The 17,325-nt window shown below is 49.5% G+C and overlaps 1 protein-coding gene across 1 annotated transcript in view; it reads right to left on the bottom strand.

Annotated features, from left to right (window-relative positions):
• The window catches only part of pla2r1 (phospholipase A2 receptor 1), a 208,688-nt gene that overhangs the window by 65,289 nt on the left and 126,074 nt on the right, over positions 1-17,325 (bottom strand). Inside the window, exons 15-17 of the mRNA XM_038789643.1 lie at positions 16,843-16,975; positions 16,701-16,736; positions 14,761-14,933 (exon numbers count right to left, since the gene is read on the bottom strand). Of these exons, the coding sequence (XP_038645571.1) occupies positions 14,761-14,933; positions 16,701-16,736; positions 16,843-16,975 (342 nt within the window). The remainder of the gene's footprint in view (positions 1-14,760; positions 14,934-16,700; positions 16,737-16,842; positions 16,976-17,325) is intronic.

Consider the following 17,325-nt stretch of genomic DNA (forward strand, 5'->3'; position numbering starts at 1 on the left):
CTCCGGTTTCCTCCCACAGTCCAAAGATGTGCGGCTTAGGTGGATTGGCCATGCTAAATTGCCCGTAGTGTCCTAATAAAAGTACGGTTAAGGGGGGGTTGTTGGGTTACGGGTATAGTGTGGATACGTGGGTTTGAGTCGGGTGATCGTGGCTCGGCACAACATTGAGGGCCGAAGGGCCTGTTCTGTGCTGTACTGTTCTATGTTCTATCATCATAACATTGAGCAGCCGCCGCACACTAACATTCAGCTGACTCCCCTTCACAAACCCGGTTTGGTCCTCATGTATAACCATCAGGACCACATCTTCCACCCTCCTGGACAGTATCTTGGCCAACAACTTTGCATCCACGTTGATGAGCGAGATCGGCCCATAAGACCCACATTGGAGGGCGTCCTTATCCCACTTCAGGATTAGTGAGATTATTGCTCTAGACATCGTCGGGGGCAAAGCCCCCCCCCCCCCCCCCCACCTCATTCAGGGTCCTCACAAGCAGCAGCGGGCCCAGCAGATCTGAGAATTTCTTATAAAACTCCACCGGGAACCCATCAGGCCCCGGTGCTTTCCCGGTCTGCATGCTCCCCAGCGCCTCGATCAGCTCCTCCAACTCGATTGGGGCCCCCAGACCCTCCACCCGCTCATCCTCCACTCTTGGAACTCCAACTTATCCAGAAAGCGGTCCATCCCGCCTACCTCCCCAGGTACAGCCCCTCATAAAAGGATCTGAACACCCCATTAATATCCCTACCACTCCGCACCAGGTTCCCTCCTGCATCTGTGGCTCCCCCTATCTCTCTCGCTGCCTCCCGCTTCCGGAGCTGGTGGGCCAGCATCCGGCTTGCCTTCTCCCCATACTCATATACCGCGCCCTCCTCCACTGCACCTCCACCTTCCGGGTGGTCAGTATATCAAACTCCGCTTGGAGACTGCGACGCTTCCTCAAAAGCCCCTCTTCCGGGACATCCTCATACCTCCTGTCCACCCTTACCATTTCTTCCACCAACCTCTCCCTCTCAACCCTCTCCCCCCCTCTCCCTGTGCGCCCAAATAGATATCAGCTCCCCTCTAACCATCGCCTTCAGCGCTTCCCAGACCACCCCAACTTGCACCTCCCCATTGACATTAGCTTCCAAATACCCCTCTGTGCTCCTGTGGACCAACCCACATACTTCCTCCTCTGCCAGCAGAACCACATCTAACCTCCACAGCGGGCGCTGATCCTTCCCCTCCTCCAGGTCCACCGAGTGCGGGGCATGGTCAGATATAACTATCGCCGAATACTCCGCCCCCACCACTCTCGGGATTAGCGCCCTGCTGAGGACAAAAAAGTCAATCCGGGAATAGGCCTTGTGGACATGGGAGAAAAAGGAAAGCTCCCTACCTTCTGGCCTCAAAAACCTCCAAGGGTCTACCCTCCCCATCTGATCCATGAACCCCCTCAGCACTGAGGCTGCCGCCAGCCTTTTACCCGTCCTTGACCTCGAATGATCCAGAGCTGCGACCAACACAGTGTTAAAATCCCCTCCCAAGATCAAGCCCTCCGTCTCCAGGTCCGGGATCCGGCTCAACATTCGCCGCATGAAGCCCGCATCGTCCCAGTTGGGGGCGTACACATTAACCAGAACCACCCGTTCCCCTTGAAGCCTACCACTCACCATTATGTATCTACCTGCGCTGTCCGCCACCACGCTCGACGCCACAAACGACAAGCTCTTGCCCATTAAGCTCGCCATCCCTCGATTCTTCGCATCTAGCCCCGAGTGAAATACCTGTCCAACCCAGCCTCGTCTCAGCCTCACCTGATCCGCCACCTTAAGGTGAGTCTCCTGGAGCATAGCCACGTCCGCACCCAGCCCCTTCAGATGTGCCAAGACCCGGGACCGCTTCACCGGTCCATTCAGCCCCCTCACGTTCCATGTGACCAGCCGAATCTGGGGTGTCCTCCCCCTCCCTCTGCGCCGGTCAGCCATAGCTCTCCCTCGGCTCACCACGTGCCCGCAGAAAACCCTAGGCCTGTTCCCCATGGTGGCAGACCCCCCTCCCAACCCCACCCCATCACCAGCAGTTCCCTTTCGACCCCTACAGCAGCAACCCGATACCTCCCTATTCCTCCCCCCCCCCCCCCCCCCCCCCCCAAGCTAGGGGCCCCCTAGCTGCGTAACCCCATCCATTGTACTTCCGTAAGTCAGCCGACTCCTGCTGACCCCGGCTGCTCCCGCCATCCCAACGACCTCCCCCCCCGATGCAACACAACCACCACTCCCCCCCCACCCAGCGCCCACTGCTCCTCCAGCGTGGGAGGAAAGCCCGTGCTTCCATCCCAAACCCCACCCCCCCGACCCAACATGCGGGAAAAGACGGGCACATGACCCAACAGGACCGTGAACCGCTCCCCAACCCTCCACCAGTGTAAAATAAAATGTAAAAGCGCCCAAGTAAACAAATAACAGTCCCAAAAAGCGAAAAAGCAGAACAGCAAAAAGGCATCATCAAATACAACCAATAAAAGCAAAAGGATACCAAGGAGGACAAAGCCTCCGGACCATGTACATCATTCCCCAACCCCCAGTCCTCAGTTCGAGTCCAGCTTCTCTGCCTGGACAAAAGCCCAGGCCTCCTCCGGAGAGTCAAAGTAGGGCTTGCGGTCTTTATAAGTGACCCAGAGGTGTCCCGGCTGTAACAGGCCAAACTTCACTCCCTTCTTGTGAAGCACTGCCTTCGTCCGATTAAATCCAGCCCTTCTCTTTGCCCCCTCTGCACTCCAGTCCTGATAGATCCTGATCTCCGCGTTCTCCCACTTACTAGTCCTCTCCTTCTTCGCCCATCTCAGCACACACTCACGGTCGACGAAGCGGTGGAAACGGACCAGCACCGCCCGAGGCGGCTCGTTTGGCCTGGGCTTCCTCAACAGCACTCGATGGGCACCCTCCAGCTACAAGGGTCCCTGGAACGACCCCCCGCCCATTAGCGAGTTCAGCATCACAACCACGTAGGCCCCCAAATCCGAACCTTCCAGCCCCTCCGAGAGGCCCAGAATCCACAGGTTTTTCTGACGGGAGCGGTTCTCCATCTCTTCCATCCTCGCTAACCACTTCTTGTGGAGCGCCGCGTGCGACTCCACCTTCACTGCCAGGCCCAGGAGTTCGTCCTCGCTCTCTGAGGCCTTTTGCCGTAGCTTTCGGATCTCCGCACCCTGGGCCGTCTGAGTCGCCGTGAGCTTGTCCAGCGAGGCCTTAAACGGTTCCAGAATCTCGGCCTTCAGCTCCCTGAAGCAGCGCTGAAGCAGCTCCTGCTGCTCCTGTGCTCACTGCTGCCACGCTGCTGGTTCCCCACCCGCCGCCATCTTGCTTTTCCTGCCTCGCACCTTTCTCTGCTCCAAAGCCAATTTTTTGACCGCTCAGCTCCTGGTCCAGTCCATCCACCGGCAGATAATCTTAGTGGAAGTGTTCCCACATGGGGAAAAGTCCAACCAGCACTGCTATGGGCCCTGAAAAGAGCCCAATAGACCAAAAATAGCGGGAGCTAATACCAAACGTGCGGCTTAGCTCTGCATCACCGCAACCGGAAGGCCTTTTCAGAACTTTTTAGAACATAGAACATTACAGCGCAGTACGGGCCCTTCGGCCCTCGATATTGCGCCGACCTGTGAAACCACCTGAAGCCTATCATATTTACACTATTCCATTTTCATCCATATGTCTATCCAGTGACCACTTAAATGCCCTTAAATTTGGCAAGTCTACTACTGTTGCAGGCAGGGCATTCCACACCCCTACTACTCTCTGAGTAAAGAAACTGCCTCTGACATCTGTCCTATATCTACCACCCCTCAATTTAAAGCTATGTCCCCTCATGTTGGTCATCACCATCCGAGGAAAAAGACTCTCACTGTCCACCCTATCTAACCCTCTGACTATCTTATATGTCTCTATTAAGTCACCTCTCAGCCTTCTCCTCTCTAACGAAAACAATCTCAAGTCCCTGAGCCTTTCCTCGTAAGACCTTCCCTCCATACCAGGCAACATCCTAGTAAATCTCCTCTGAACCCTTTCCAATGCTTCCACATCCTTCCTATAATGTGGTGACCAGAACTGCACGCAGTACACCAGGTGCGGCCGCACCAGAGTTTTGTACAGCTGCAGCATGACTTCGTGGCTCCGAAACTCAATCCCCCTACTGATAAAGGCTACCACACCATATGCCTTCTTAACAGCCCTATTAACCTGGGTGACAACTCTCAGGGATTTATGTACCTGGTGCCGAGATCTCTCTGTTCATCTACACTACCAAGAATCTTGCCAATAGCCCAGTACTCTGCATTCCTGTTACTCCTTCCAAAGTGAACCACCTCACACTTTTCCGCATTAAACTCCATCTGCCACCTCTCAGCCCAGCTCTGCAGCTTATCTATGTCCCTCTGTAACCTATAACATCCTTCAGCACTATCCACAACTCCACCGACCTTCGTGTCATCTGCAAATTTACTAACCCATCCTTCTACACCCTCTTCCAGGTCATTTATAAAAATGACAAACAGCAGTGGCCCCAAAACAGATCCTTGCGGTACACCACTAGTAACTGAACTCCAGGATGAACATTTGCCATCAACCACCACCCTCTGTCTTCTTTCAGCTAGCCAATTACTGATCCAAACCGCTAAATCACCTTCAATCCCATACTTCCGTATTTTCTGCAATAGCCTACCGTGGGGAACCTTATCAAACGCCTTACTGAAATCCATATACACCACATCAACCGCTTTACCCTCATCCACCTGTTTGGTCACCTTCTCAAAAAACTCAATAAGGTTTGTGAGGCATGACCTACCCTTCACAAAACCGTGTTGAGTATCGCTAATCAACTTGTTCTTTTCAAGATGATTATAAACCCTATCTCTTATAACCTTTTCCAACATTTTACCCACCACCGAAGTAAGGCTTACAGGTCTATAATTACCAGGGTTGTCTCTACTCCCCTTCTTGAATAAGGGGACATTTGCTATCCTCCAGTCTTCCGGCACTATTTCTGTCGACAAAGACGACATAAAGATCAAGGACAAAGGCTCTGCAATCTCCTCCCTGGCTTCCCAGAGAATCCTAGGATAAATCCCATCTGGCCCAGGGGACTTATCTATTTTTACACTTTCCAAAATTGCTAACACCTCCTCCTTGTGAACCTCAATCCCATCTAGCCTGGTCGACTGTACCTGAGTATTCTCCTCGACAACATTGTCTTTCTCCAGTGTAAACACTGACGAAAAATATCCATTTAACGCTTCCCCTATCTCCTCTGATTACACACACAACGTTCCACTACTATCCTTGATTGGCCCTAATCTTACTCTAGTCATTCTTTTGTTCCTGATATTCCTATAGAAAGCCTTAGGGTTTTCCTTGATCCTATCCGTCAATGTTTTTTCGTGTCCTCTCCTCGCACTTTAGTGTAACTCTCCCTTTAGGTCCTTCCTGGCTAACTTTTAACTCTCAAGTGCCCTAACTGAGCCTTCATATCTCATCCTAACATAAGCCTTCTTCTTCCTCTTGACAAGTGCTTCAATTTCCTGAGTAAACCACGGTTCCCTTGCTCGACAACTTCCTCCCTGCCTGACAGGTACATACTTATCAAGGACACACAGTAGCTGTTCCTTGAAAAAGCTCCACATTTCGATTGTACCCATCCCCTGCAGTTTCCTTCCCCATCCTATACATCCTAAATCTTGCCGAATAGCATCATAAGGGGGAGTGAGGGCGGGGGGAGTGGGAGTGAGGGAGGGGGAGGGGGGAAGGGAGGGAGGGGGGAGTGAGGGGAGGGGGAGGGGCATAAATTATACAATTTTGCTGCACAGGTTTTACAAATTCCATTTTTTTTACTCATCTCCAACAATGATGAGAACTGGAAACTTATAACTGTTTACTGATTAATTTAACATTGTAACATATGTTACGACCCCCTGGGTGAGTGTGCGGTTAATTCCAACCCCACTTGAGCCAGAGTCACAATACAATTCATAGAATCATAGAATTTACAGTGCAGAAGGAGGCCATTCGGCTCATCGAGTCAGCACCGACCCACTTAAGCCCTCACTTCCACCCTGGCCCCGTACCCCAATAACCCCTCCTAACCTAACCAAGAGAGGAATAATTTGATTAGGGATAGTCAACACGGTTTTGTGAATGGTAGGTCGTGCCTCACAAACCTTATTGAGTTCTTTGAGAAGGTAACCAAACAGGTGGACGAGTGTAAAGCAGTTGATGTGTTGTATATGGATTTCAGTAAAGCGTTTGATAAGGTTCCCCACGGTATGCTATTGCAGAAAATACAGAGGCATGGGATTGAGGGTGATTTAGCGGTTTGGATCAGACATTGGCTAGCTGTAAGAAGACAGAGGGTGGTGGTTGATGGGAAATGTTCAGCCTGGAGTTCAGTTACTAGTGGTGTACCACAAGGATCTGTTTTGGGGCCACTGCTGTTTGTCATTTTTATAAATGACCTGGATGAGGGAATAGAAGGATGGGTGAGTAAATTTGCAGCTGACACTAAAGTCGGTGGAGTTGTGGACAGTGCGGAAGGATGTTGCAGGTTAGAGAGGGACATAGATAAGCTGCAGAGCTGGGCTGAGAAGTGGCAAATGGAGTTTAATGCAGAAAAGTGTGAGGTGATTCATTTTGGAAAGAGTGACAGGAATACAGAGTACTGGGCTAATGGCAAGATTCTTGGTAGTGTGGATGAGCAGGGAGATCTCGGTGTCCATGTACATAGATCCCTGAAAGTTGCCACCCAGATTGTGAGGGTTGTTAAGAAGGCGTACAGTGTGTTAGCTTTTATTGGTAGAGGGATTGAGTTTTGGAGCTATGAGGTCATGTTGCAGCTGTACAAAACTCTGGTGCGGCCACATTTGGAGTATTGCGTGCAGTTCTGGTCTCCGCATTATAGGAAGGATGTGGAAGCATTGGAAAGGGTGCAGAGGAGATTTACCAGGATGTTGCCTAGAAAATGAAATGAAAAAATGAAAATCGCTTATTGTCACGAGTAGGCTTCAATGAAGTTACTGTGAAAAGCCCCTAGTCGCCACATTCCGGCACCTGTCCGGGGAGGCTGGTACGGGAATCGAACTGTGCTGCTAGCCTGCTTGGTCTGCTTTAAAAGCCAGCGATTTAGCCCAGTGTGCTTAACCAGCCCCTGGTAGTATGGAGGGAAGATCTTATGAGAAAGCCTAAGGGACTGAGGCTGTTTTCATTAGAGAGAAGGTTAAGAGGTGACTTAATAGAGGCATACAAGATGATCAGAGGATTAGATACAGAGGACAGTGAGAGCCTTTTTCATTGGATAGTAATGGCTAGCATGAGGGGACATAGCTTTAAATTGAGGGGAGATAGATAGACAGATGTCAGAGGTAGGTTCTTTACTCAGAGAGTAGTAACGGCGTGGAATGCCCTGTCTGCAACAGTAGTCGACTCGCCAACATTAAGGGCATTCAAATGGTCATTGGATAAACATGTGGATGATAATGGAATAGTGGAGCCCAGTGGTGGCGGCTACCCTCAAAATTTGGGGGCAATGGAGACGGCATAGGGGGGAGGTGGGGGGCTCGATGGAGTCCCCGATACGGGGGAACCACCGGTTTGTTCCAGGGAGCATCGATGGCGGGTTTCTGGGCTGGCACAGGGTAGGTATTAGGAGGTTGAGGGACCTGTTTGTGGATGGGAGGTTTGCGAGCCTGGGTGAGTTAGAGGGGAAGTTTAGGCTCCCCCCGGGGAACATGTTTAGGTACATGCAGGTTATGGCGTTTGCCAGGCGGCAGGTGGAGGGGTTCCCTCTGCTGCCCCACGTGGGGTACGGGACAGGGTGTTCTCGGGGGTGTGGGTTGGAGGGGGGAGGATTTTGGACGTGTACCACGTCATGCCGAGGTGGATGAGGCCTCGGTGGAGGTGCTGAAGGGTAAATGGGAGGAGGAGCTGGGTGAGGAGATTGAGGAGGGGACGTGGGTGGATGCCCTGGAAAGAGTGAATTCCTCCTCTTCCTTGCGAGGCTTAACCTCATACAGTTCAAGGTGCTGCACAGGGCCCACATGACTGGGACGAGGATGAGTAGGTTTTTTGGGGGCGAAGACAGGTGTGCTAGGTGCTCGGGGAGCCCAGCGATTTGTTTTGGGGGAAGGGAGAAATGTGTATATGTGTTTATTGAATATGCCGGGTGTTTATCTATTTCTTCTTTTTGTAGTTACTGGGGGGGTTTTGGTTATGGGGGGTTAGTGTGTTTTTCTTTTTGTTGTTGTTGTTAATACTGTTTTCTTGTTGTTATTTTCTGTTTTTGATATGTTTTTGAAAATCTCAATAAAAATTATTTTAAAAAAAAGATAATGGAATCGTGTAGATGGGCTTTAGATTGGTTTCACAGGTCGGCGCAACATCGAGGGCTGAAGGGCCTGTACTGCGCTGTAATGTTCTAATGTCTTCTAATGTCTAACCTTTTTGGATGCTAAGGGCAATTTTGCATGGCCAATCCACCTAACCTCCACGTCCCTGGACCGTGGGAGGAAACCGGAACACCCGGAGGAAACCCACGCAGACACGAGGAGAACGTGCAGATTCCACACAGACAGTCACCCAAGGCGGAAATCGAACCCGGGACCCTGGAGCTGTTAAGCAACTGTGCTAACCACTGTGCTACCGTGCTGCCCCTAATTCTAGGGTAGAGGGGTCAATTACTAGGGGGCATAGGTTTAAGGTGCGAGGGGCAAGGTTTAGAGGAAATGTACGAGGCAAGTTTTTTTACACAGAGGGTAGTGGGTACCTGGAACCTGCTGCCAGAGGAGGTGGTGGAAGCAGGGACAATAGTGACATTTAAAGGGCATCTTGACAAATACATGAATAGGATGGGAATAGAGGGATACAGACCCAGGAAGCGTAGAAGATTTTAGTTTAAATGGGCAGCATGTTTGGCACAGGCTTGGAGGGCCGAAGGGCCTGTTCCTGTGCTGTACTTTTCTTCTTTGTTCTATCTAATTCCTACCAATCCCCCTTTAACTCATCCCCAGCCTCCACACACACACACACACACACACACAAGTCAGACAAACAAACAAAGAAGGAAAAAGATGGGTGTAATATTAAGTAAAAAGGATAAGAGACTTTGGGCACAATTCTCTGGCCTCGTTATTCTCTTGTTCAAGCAAAACAAGGCCGGTGAATAGTGGGAGAGGCCAAAAAACGAGAACTGCGTCAGGCACCAAACAGTTTGCACTGGGAAACTGGTGCACCACAGCTCCATTCCGGGTTTCCTGCAAGGCCCCACTCATGCCAATTTGCTGCACAATGGCTTTGGCCCTAGTGGGGATGGTTGAAGAGTGCCCAATGTTGGCGTGGCATGTTGAAACCAGGTGGATGGATGTGGGATTTGTGATGAAGAAATGGTTTTTAATGGTGGTGTATTGGTTCCATTCCAGCTACCATGCATTGTTTGGTAACACTTGAAAAAATAGTGCACCGGTCAGATTAATGTATTTTTGAAGATACTGCAAACTTCATTTTATTCAACAGAAATACATTTAAAAATCCAATATGTGAAAAGCCTGAATTAATAACTAGTCAGTTTTGGATAAATCAAAATTAATACTCATTCACTCTTTATTTTATGTCACATGGTTAACTGGTGACTTAAAAGATCCAAATTTAAAGTTGGCCATACAATTTACATTCATATAATTTACATTGCCGCTTTTCTGAACCTGTAATGAACTCCAACTGGCTTTATTGGTTGGCCAATTGGAGTATGAGCCCCCTCAATGATAGCTCATTGAGGGGGCCCATATAAGCACCTGTGTAGGCTTTGTGAGCCAGTCTTAAGTTGACTGGACTGCTAGCAGCTCTGTTTGTAGCTGCTCCTGTAATATCGTTATTGTAAATAAATATTGGTGTGGTGACGGAACTCCTGCATCCCGTGGATTACTACAGTGGCGACGAGGAAAACTAAGAATTTTGCGGAGACCAGCTGCCGCACTCGGAGGGTAAGCCTTGCCATTTTAAAAATGCCGTTTCTTGGGAGGTTAGAGGCATTCGACCCGGCTATTGAGGACTGGTCCCAGTATGTGGTGAGAATGTGTTACTTCTTCCGGGAAAATGATATACTGACGGACGAAAGGAGACGGCTTATCCTGCTGTCGGTGTGCGGACCCTCAGCTTTCGCCATTATACGTAGTCTGACTTATCCCGATGCGTCGGACACGAAAGCTTTCCAAGAAGTAACGGAATTGGTGAAAGAGCACTACGACCCAAAACCACCCCTCATTTTGCGTACAGATTCTACACAGCGAAGCGGGAAGACAGAGAGTCAGTCACAAATTTCTTGACCCGCCTGAGAAGGCTGGCGGAAAAATGTGAGTTCGGCCCGACGCTAAATGAAATGCTTCAGGACCGATTAGTGTATGGTATAAACGACCTCACAATACAGAAACGCCTGTTGGCGGAAACGGAGCTAGACTGCAGGCAGGCGTTACTGTCAGGAACTACAGGGCACGCCAATGGAGGTAGATACCTGTGAGAGGGACTACCACAACGGGTCCTGCTACCAAATAGCCGCTCTCAGGAAAAGCCTGAGGAATAGAGGGGAAAAGGAAAACCCCAGAACTGCCCCCAGGTCTGCCAGGACTAACTGGAGACAGAGGGAAGTACCGGCTGAGGCTCCCCCAACAGAGAAGGACCGTTTCTGGCACCAGAGTGGGGTAACAACGACAGAAACCCTAGAAGGAGGTGGCAAAAGAGGAATAGCAGGTGGGGATGCAGGGAAGTACACAACCTAGATGCCCCATCTTCCTCTGAAGGGGAACAATTATATAACATTGCAACGAAGAAAGCAGAACCCATTAAGATTTCCCCACGGGTGAACGGGCGGCCGACAATAATGGAAATAGACACGGGTGCGGCCGTATCAGTAATGGGAGTGGCAGCATTTAGAAAAATCAAAGATGGACTCCAGCCACTAACCCTAACAAAAACATCGATGAAACTTAAAACCTACACGGGGGAACCCCTGGAAGTTCTAGGCACGACTCATGTACCTGTGGAATATGAGAAACAATTGCTCAGATTACCGTTGACGATAGTAGAGGGCTCCGGACCGAGCTTAATTGGACGAAACTGGCTGAAAGACCTAAAATTAGATTGGATGAAAACTTTCCAGAGTGGAAGCGGGCAGTTGAGTGGAGTACTCCAAAAATACCCGGAGGTCTTCCAGGAAGGTTTGGGGGAAATCATAGGCGCCAAAGCAACTTTGCACGTGGACCCAGAAGCCCTTCCGAAATTTTGTAAGGCCAGGCCGGTACATTTTGCATTAAGGAAGAAAGTAGATGACGAAATAGAAAGGTTATGGCGCGACTGCATTAGCAGACCAGTACAGTTCTCGGAATGGGCAGCGCCGGTGGTACCAATTTTGAAGCCAGACGGCTCGATACGTCTCTGTGGAGATTTCAAACAGACGGTAAACAAATACGCACTGCTGGACAAACACCCAATCACGAAAATAGACGACCTACATGCCAAATTGGCAGGTGGGCTTTTGTTCACGAAACTGGACATGAGCCACGCCTACCTGGACAAGGGCTCCCAGAAGTTCGCTACGATCAACACCCTGAAGGGCCTTTTTCGTTATACTAGGCTACCTTTCGGAGTGTCATCAGCCTGCGCTATATTCCAGCGTACGATGGAAAATATTCTGCAGGGACTACCGCAGGTGGCGATTTATTTGGACGATGTCTTAATCACGGGTAGGACAAACGGAGAACACTTAAGGAACCTGGAGGAAGTGCTCAGGCATTTCGCAAAGGCAGGCGTACGGATAAAAAGGGAAAAATGTGTTTTTCTGGCCCCACAAGTGACGTACCTGGGATATAAAGTAGACGAGTCAGGCTTACACCCATTAGAAGACAGAATAAGGGCAATAAAAGAAGCCCCAGCTCCCACTACAGTCCAGGAGTTATGATCATTTCTAGGGTTGGTAACCTATTATGGAAAATTTATTGAAAATAGGGCGTCCATCCTAGAACCCCTCCACCAGCTACTAAAAAAGGGGCAAGAATGGAAATGGTCCGCCCGCCAAAACCGAGCATTTAGGGACATTAAGGAACAGCTGTCATCCGAAAATGTCCTAGAGCATTATGACCCAAGGAAGGAGTTGGTGGTCACTTGTGATGCATCCCCCTACGGGGTAGGAGCCGTCTTAACCCATAGAGGAAGGAATGGGGAAGAACGGCCAATAGCCTATGCTTCGAGGACCTTGGTGATGGCTGAGAGGAAGTACGCCCAAATCGAGAAGGAAGGACTGGCGGTGATATTCGCAGTAAAAAAATTTCACCAGTATCTGTACGGGCGGAAATTCACCATAGTGATGGACCATAAGCCGTTATTAGGGTTATAAAAAGAAGACAAGTCAATACCCCAGATTGCATCAGCTAGAATCCAATGCTGGGCGTTGCTACTGGCGGCGTATAGATACGTTCTGGAGCACAGACCGGGAACGCGAGTAGCAAATGCAGATGCTTTGAGCAGACTTCCGCTCCCGGACACTCCGCCGCAAATACCAAAAGTAGAGGAGACAGTAATGACTCTAAATTTTTTGGACACCCTACCAGTAGACGCATAACATATTCGGTTGTGGATGCAAAAAGACCCAGTTTTAGCCAAGATGAAGCATTTACTGCTAACAGGGGAACTGGAAAGACCAGTGGAGCCCCAGATGCATCCATACTGGAGCAGAAGGGACCAAATAACCGTAGAAGATGGTATCCTATTATGGGGAGCCCGGGTAATCGTCCCAGCTCAGGGCCGTCAGGCAATCTTAACCGAGTTACATCACGGACACCCAGGGGTGTCTAAAGTAAAGATGCTAGCTCGAAGCTACGTTTGGTGGCCAGGTTTGGACACAGACATAGCAGCCTTGGTACGTCGGTGCCAGGAGTGCCAACAGGGGAAAAGAGTGCCACCAGCGGCGCCATTGCACCCGTGGGAATGGCCAGGCAGACCGTGGACCCGCCTGCATATTGACCACGCCGGCCCTTTCATGGGCTCAATGTTTTTGGTGATAGTGGACACCCACTCCAAATGGTTGGACGTCCACCGGGTAAGCACGGCAAGCACAGCATCGACATTTGAAAAGCTCAGGGCCTCGTTTGCAACATATGGACTTCCGGAGGTATTGGTGTCGGACAACGGAACGGCATTCACAAGTGGGGAATTTGGAAAATTCCTGAAGGAAAACGGAGTCCGTCACATCAAAAAGGCCCCATACCATCCAGCAACCAACGTCCTGGCAGAGAGAGCGGTCCAGACACTTAAAGCGGGACTCAAGAAGCAGCCGGCAGCGTCAATGGACACAAAGCTTTCCCACTGGCTGTTTGATTACAGGACCACACCGCATTCCACAACGGGCATACCGCCAGCTGAACTCTTAATGGGAAGGCGGCTGCGAACGAGGCTGAGTCTCCTTTTCCCAAATTTAACGGGGAAAGTGGAGAAACAACAGGAGGCCCAACGCAGGGGTCATGATAATAGTCGGCAGCAGAGACAATTCCAGGTGGGGGCACCGGTTTGGGCCAAGAATTATGGGAATGGACCAACGTGGGTCAAAGGCACGGTAGAGTCCCAAACAGGGCCCATATCCTATGAGGTTTCGATAGGAGGTAAGGTGCTGAAGAAACACCTAGACCAAATAAGGGCAGCGGAACCACACCTGGAGGCTGGCGAAGCAGGACCGCCTCAAACTGGGATAGCCCAGACAGAAAGGATACCCACACCCAGCCCCGAGCAATTTCTCCAGACCCCCTCATCCAGTCGTCAGAGTCGGAGATGGACACGTTCGACGAGGCCGCTGCGACACCTCTCCCCAAGGAGGAGGAAGAACAACTTCCAAGGAGGTCGTCAAGGAAAAGACGGGCACCTATAAGGTACACCCCGCCCACTTCAGAGAACGACCCGAAGGACGACACAGAGGTGACAGACCCAGACATGCGGAGCAGGAAGAAGCTCAGAGGAATGCTAGCTGGCAGGAATTCCTCGGACCTTGGGGGGGAGGGGTGTAATGAACTCCAATTGGCATTATTGGTTGGCCAATTGGAGTATGAGCTCCCTCAATGATAGCTCATTGAGGGGGCCCATATATGCCCCTGTGTAGGCTTTGTGAGCCAGTCTTAAGTTGACTGGACTGCTAGCAGCACTGTTTGTAGCTGCTCCTGTAATATCGTTATTGTAAATAAATATTGGTGTGGTGACGGAACTCCTGCCTCCCGTGGATTACTACACAACCTAACAAAGAAAACAAAATTAGATCGTTTAATGTCATCCATACAGTGGCTCAACCGCTTGTAACTGCAACATAAAGTGACTTATTATTAAGATGAAGGCAGCCGTGTTTTCTGACTACTTCTGAATGAAGCAGATGAAATGTTCACTATCATCCTCTAGAGGGCCGAGAAGCAGTTTAATTTGCATTGATCACAGAGTAGCTTTCCCAACCATTGCGAAACGCAACACTTTCCCAGTAATTTGCAACTGTAACACTGCATGAACACAAGCAACTGCCCTGGTGGAGCTGACCCTGTTACACAAATATTGATGTTTCTCCAGCTGTGAGAGATATAGCCGGTATTACAGAACCACTTCAGAAAAAGCGCTTTTGCAATACAGACCCACTCCAGGAAGCGTTCTGATACCCTAGGTTGTTACTACGATGAAATCATCTCTATTGTGAAAGTCTTCATCTTACTTTACCTTTTCTGTTCTCTTTTTAACAAAGTCCTGTTCTGTAGGCGTATTTATAGATGCCAAGTCGCTACCCATCAGGCTACAAGCCACAGCAGCTGCGAGCCACTTCCCCTCCGTCTCAAAAAACAAATATTCAGCTCCTTGAAAGAAGACCCAAGGTGCAACTGCAAATTGCTCTTCTGCACAGAGGAAACAATTCAGAATTCACATGAATAAAATTAAGCTATTAACAGACAACACTTTGTTCCCACCAGCATTTTAAAACTGACCCCATGATACAATTTGTAACCCATTAACAGACAAATATGTTTAAAGCTTATTCTGCTAGACTTACGACGGGATAATAACACAGAAATCTAGTAATGATTTGATTGAGAGTACAAGTGGGCTATCTTCACATTAGTGCAGTGTCCAGGCTAAGTACCATCAATATGTGATATTTCTGAATAAAAAAAAAAGAGAAAATTATTTACATGTAATGTTTTTATTTCTGGGCCTGGAGTTTCTTCCTCCCATCAGAGGAGGGGCAGGGCAGGTCAATAGCTTTGTGAATTTTTGTTATTTTCATAGTGGGGGTGGAGAGGGGTGATCTCCTGGTGGGACCCTCACAATATGGTGATCAGACGTCCCAGTTTTGTTGGGACAATCCCGGTTTTTCATTAAATGTCCAGGTGTCCAGATAATTTGAATTTGCTTAAACCAGCTAAAATTCCCGGTTTGCTGCTTTTGCCTCTTTACGTGAGCCAGATCAGAGAATTGGAGTCCCAAATTAATTTAAGGACACTGAAACTCAAGTTTTTCTTTTCAGGATAGATTCATCAGCTCTTGTTGTAAAAGGAAGGAAAAGGTCTGGACCAGTCCTGCTTTTCACGGCAGCTCCTTGCAGACTATTCAAAAAGCAAGATCAAATTCAACCTTGGTTGGATCAGTGATTGTGTTGGTATGGGTACGATTAACTGAAATCATGGGCGGGATTCTCCGACCCCCCGTCAACCCGGGTTTTTTGGCGGGGGCGGGAATCGTGTCGCGCCGGTCCCCCCTGCGATTCTCTGCTCCGTGATGGCCCGTGTGGCTGCCCGTTTCCGGCCAGTCCCGCCGGCGTAATTTAAACAAGGTCCTTACCGGCGGGACCTGGCCCGCGGTTGGGACCCACCAATCTGCGGGAGGGCCTGCGCCGTGGGGGAACTCTTTCCCTCTGCGCCGGCCGCTGTAACGGTCCGCCATGGCCGGCAAGGAGAAGATCACCCCTGCGCATGCGCTGGGATAACGCCAGCAGCTCCCGCGTAAGCGCCAACTCGAACCGGCCGGCGGAGGCCCTTCGGAGCTGGTTGGCACGGCGCCAGCCAACCCCGCCAGTGCCGGCTGACGTGGCGCCAACCCCGCCGACGAGGGCCTAGCCCCTGAAGGTGTGGAGGATTCCTCACCTTCGGGGCGGCCCGACGCCGGAGTGTTTCACGCCACTCCTCGGCACCGGTCTCGCCTGCCTCGCCGGATAACGGAGAATCCCGGCCCACATTCTTCATGAAATATAGGCTGGAATTCTCTGGCTGTTAGGATTCTCTTCTCCCGCTGGCAGCATATCCCCAACCGTGAGTTTCCCGGCGGCATAGCGTGGCTTCAATGGGAAATCCCATTGACAAGGGGCAAGAAGAGACAATCCTGCCACCAGCAAACGGCTCACTGCCGAGAAACACGCTGGGGGACTGGAGAATCCCGTCCATATAATGTGTTGCTTTACAGGCAACTATTCTTTGCATTTACTGCTGAAATGTAATTAGCGGGAGGGATTCTCCGGTCTTGTCTGTGAAGGGGACCCATTGCGAGCAAGAACGTAAAATGTGGCGTTTCCAACCAAAACTCCATTCCCTCTCAATGGCACTGGAAAAATGAGCCACAAACAAATACGGAAGATTTTGGTCAGTGTGCCTATTGTTAGTTTTGCTTACCATCAATGTACCAATCTGGCTTTTTCAATTCAGCTCCTAAACAAAAAAAAAATCATCACTTAAATGTACACTTCACATATCCGATTGGGAGGTAAAATGATAATTGCTAACTCTTTCACGTTTAACAAAAAAGCAATTTCACCTTTAGATATTTTGCAAACCCATCCCAGCTTTTCATCACATCGGAATGGCGCAATGGTTTTGTCAAATTTGTATGCAGCACAGATTCTGACATCATCATCTTTGTCTTTGTCAAGCGAAAACAAAGAAACAACCTAGAGAACAAGGGATCATATAATGGCTTAGTTTCTCATGTCAACTTCCTGCTGGACAATCTGAGAAGTTTGTTTCTTTTCAGATACTCCTAATTTTTGGTTCAAATTGAATGAATTATTTATATTACTTGTTCAGTAATGATTTATTGCCCATTTTGTGAAAGATGCAAGCATAATGATGTACTATAAATAGAATTATTATTAATCCAGTTTTCTGCAGCTTTTACTGTCAAGAATATACATTGAATGAAATGGTTTATATCTATCTAAAGGATTGAAATTATGAAATAGCTCATTCTTTCTTATCAAATTTCTGAAATTAAATTAAGGAGACGAAAGAATGTTTACAT

Source organism: Scyliorhinus canicula, chromosome 2, assembly GCF_902713615.1.
Source record: "Scyliorhinus canicula chromosome 2, sScyCan1.1, whole genome shotgun sequence".
Taxonomy (NCBI): Eukaryota; Metazoa; Chordata; class Chondrichthyes; order Carcharhiniformes; family Scyliorhinidae; genus Scyliorhinus; species Scyliorhinus canicula.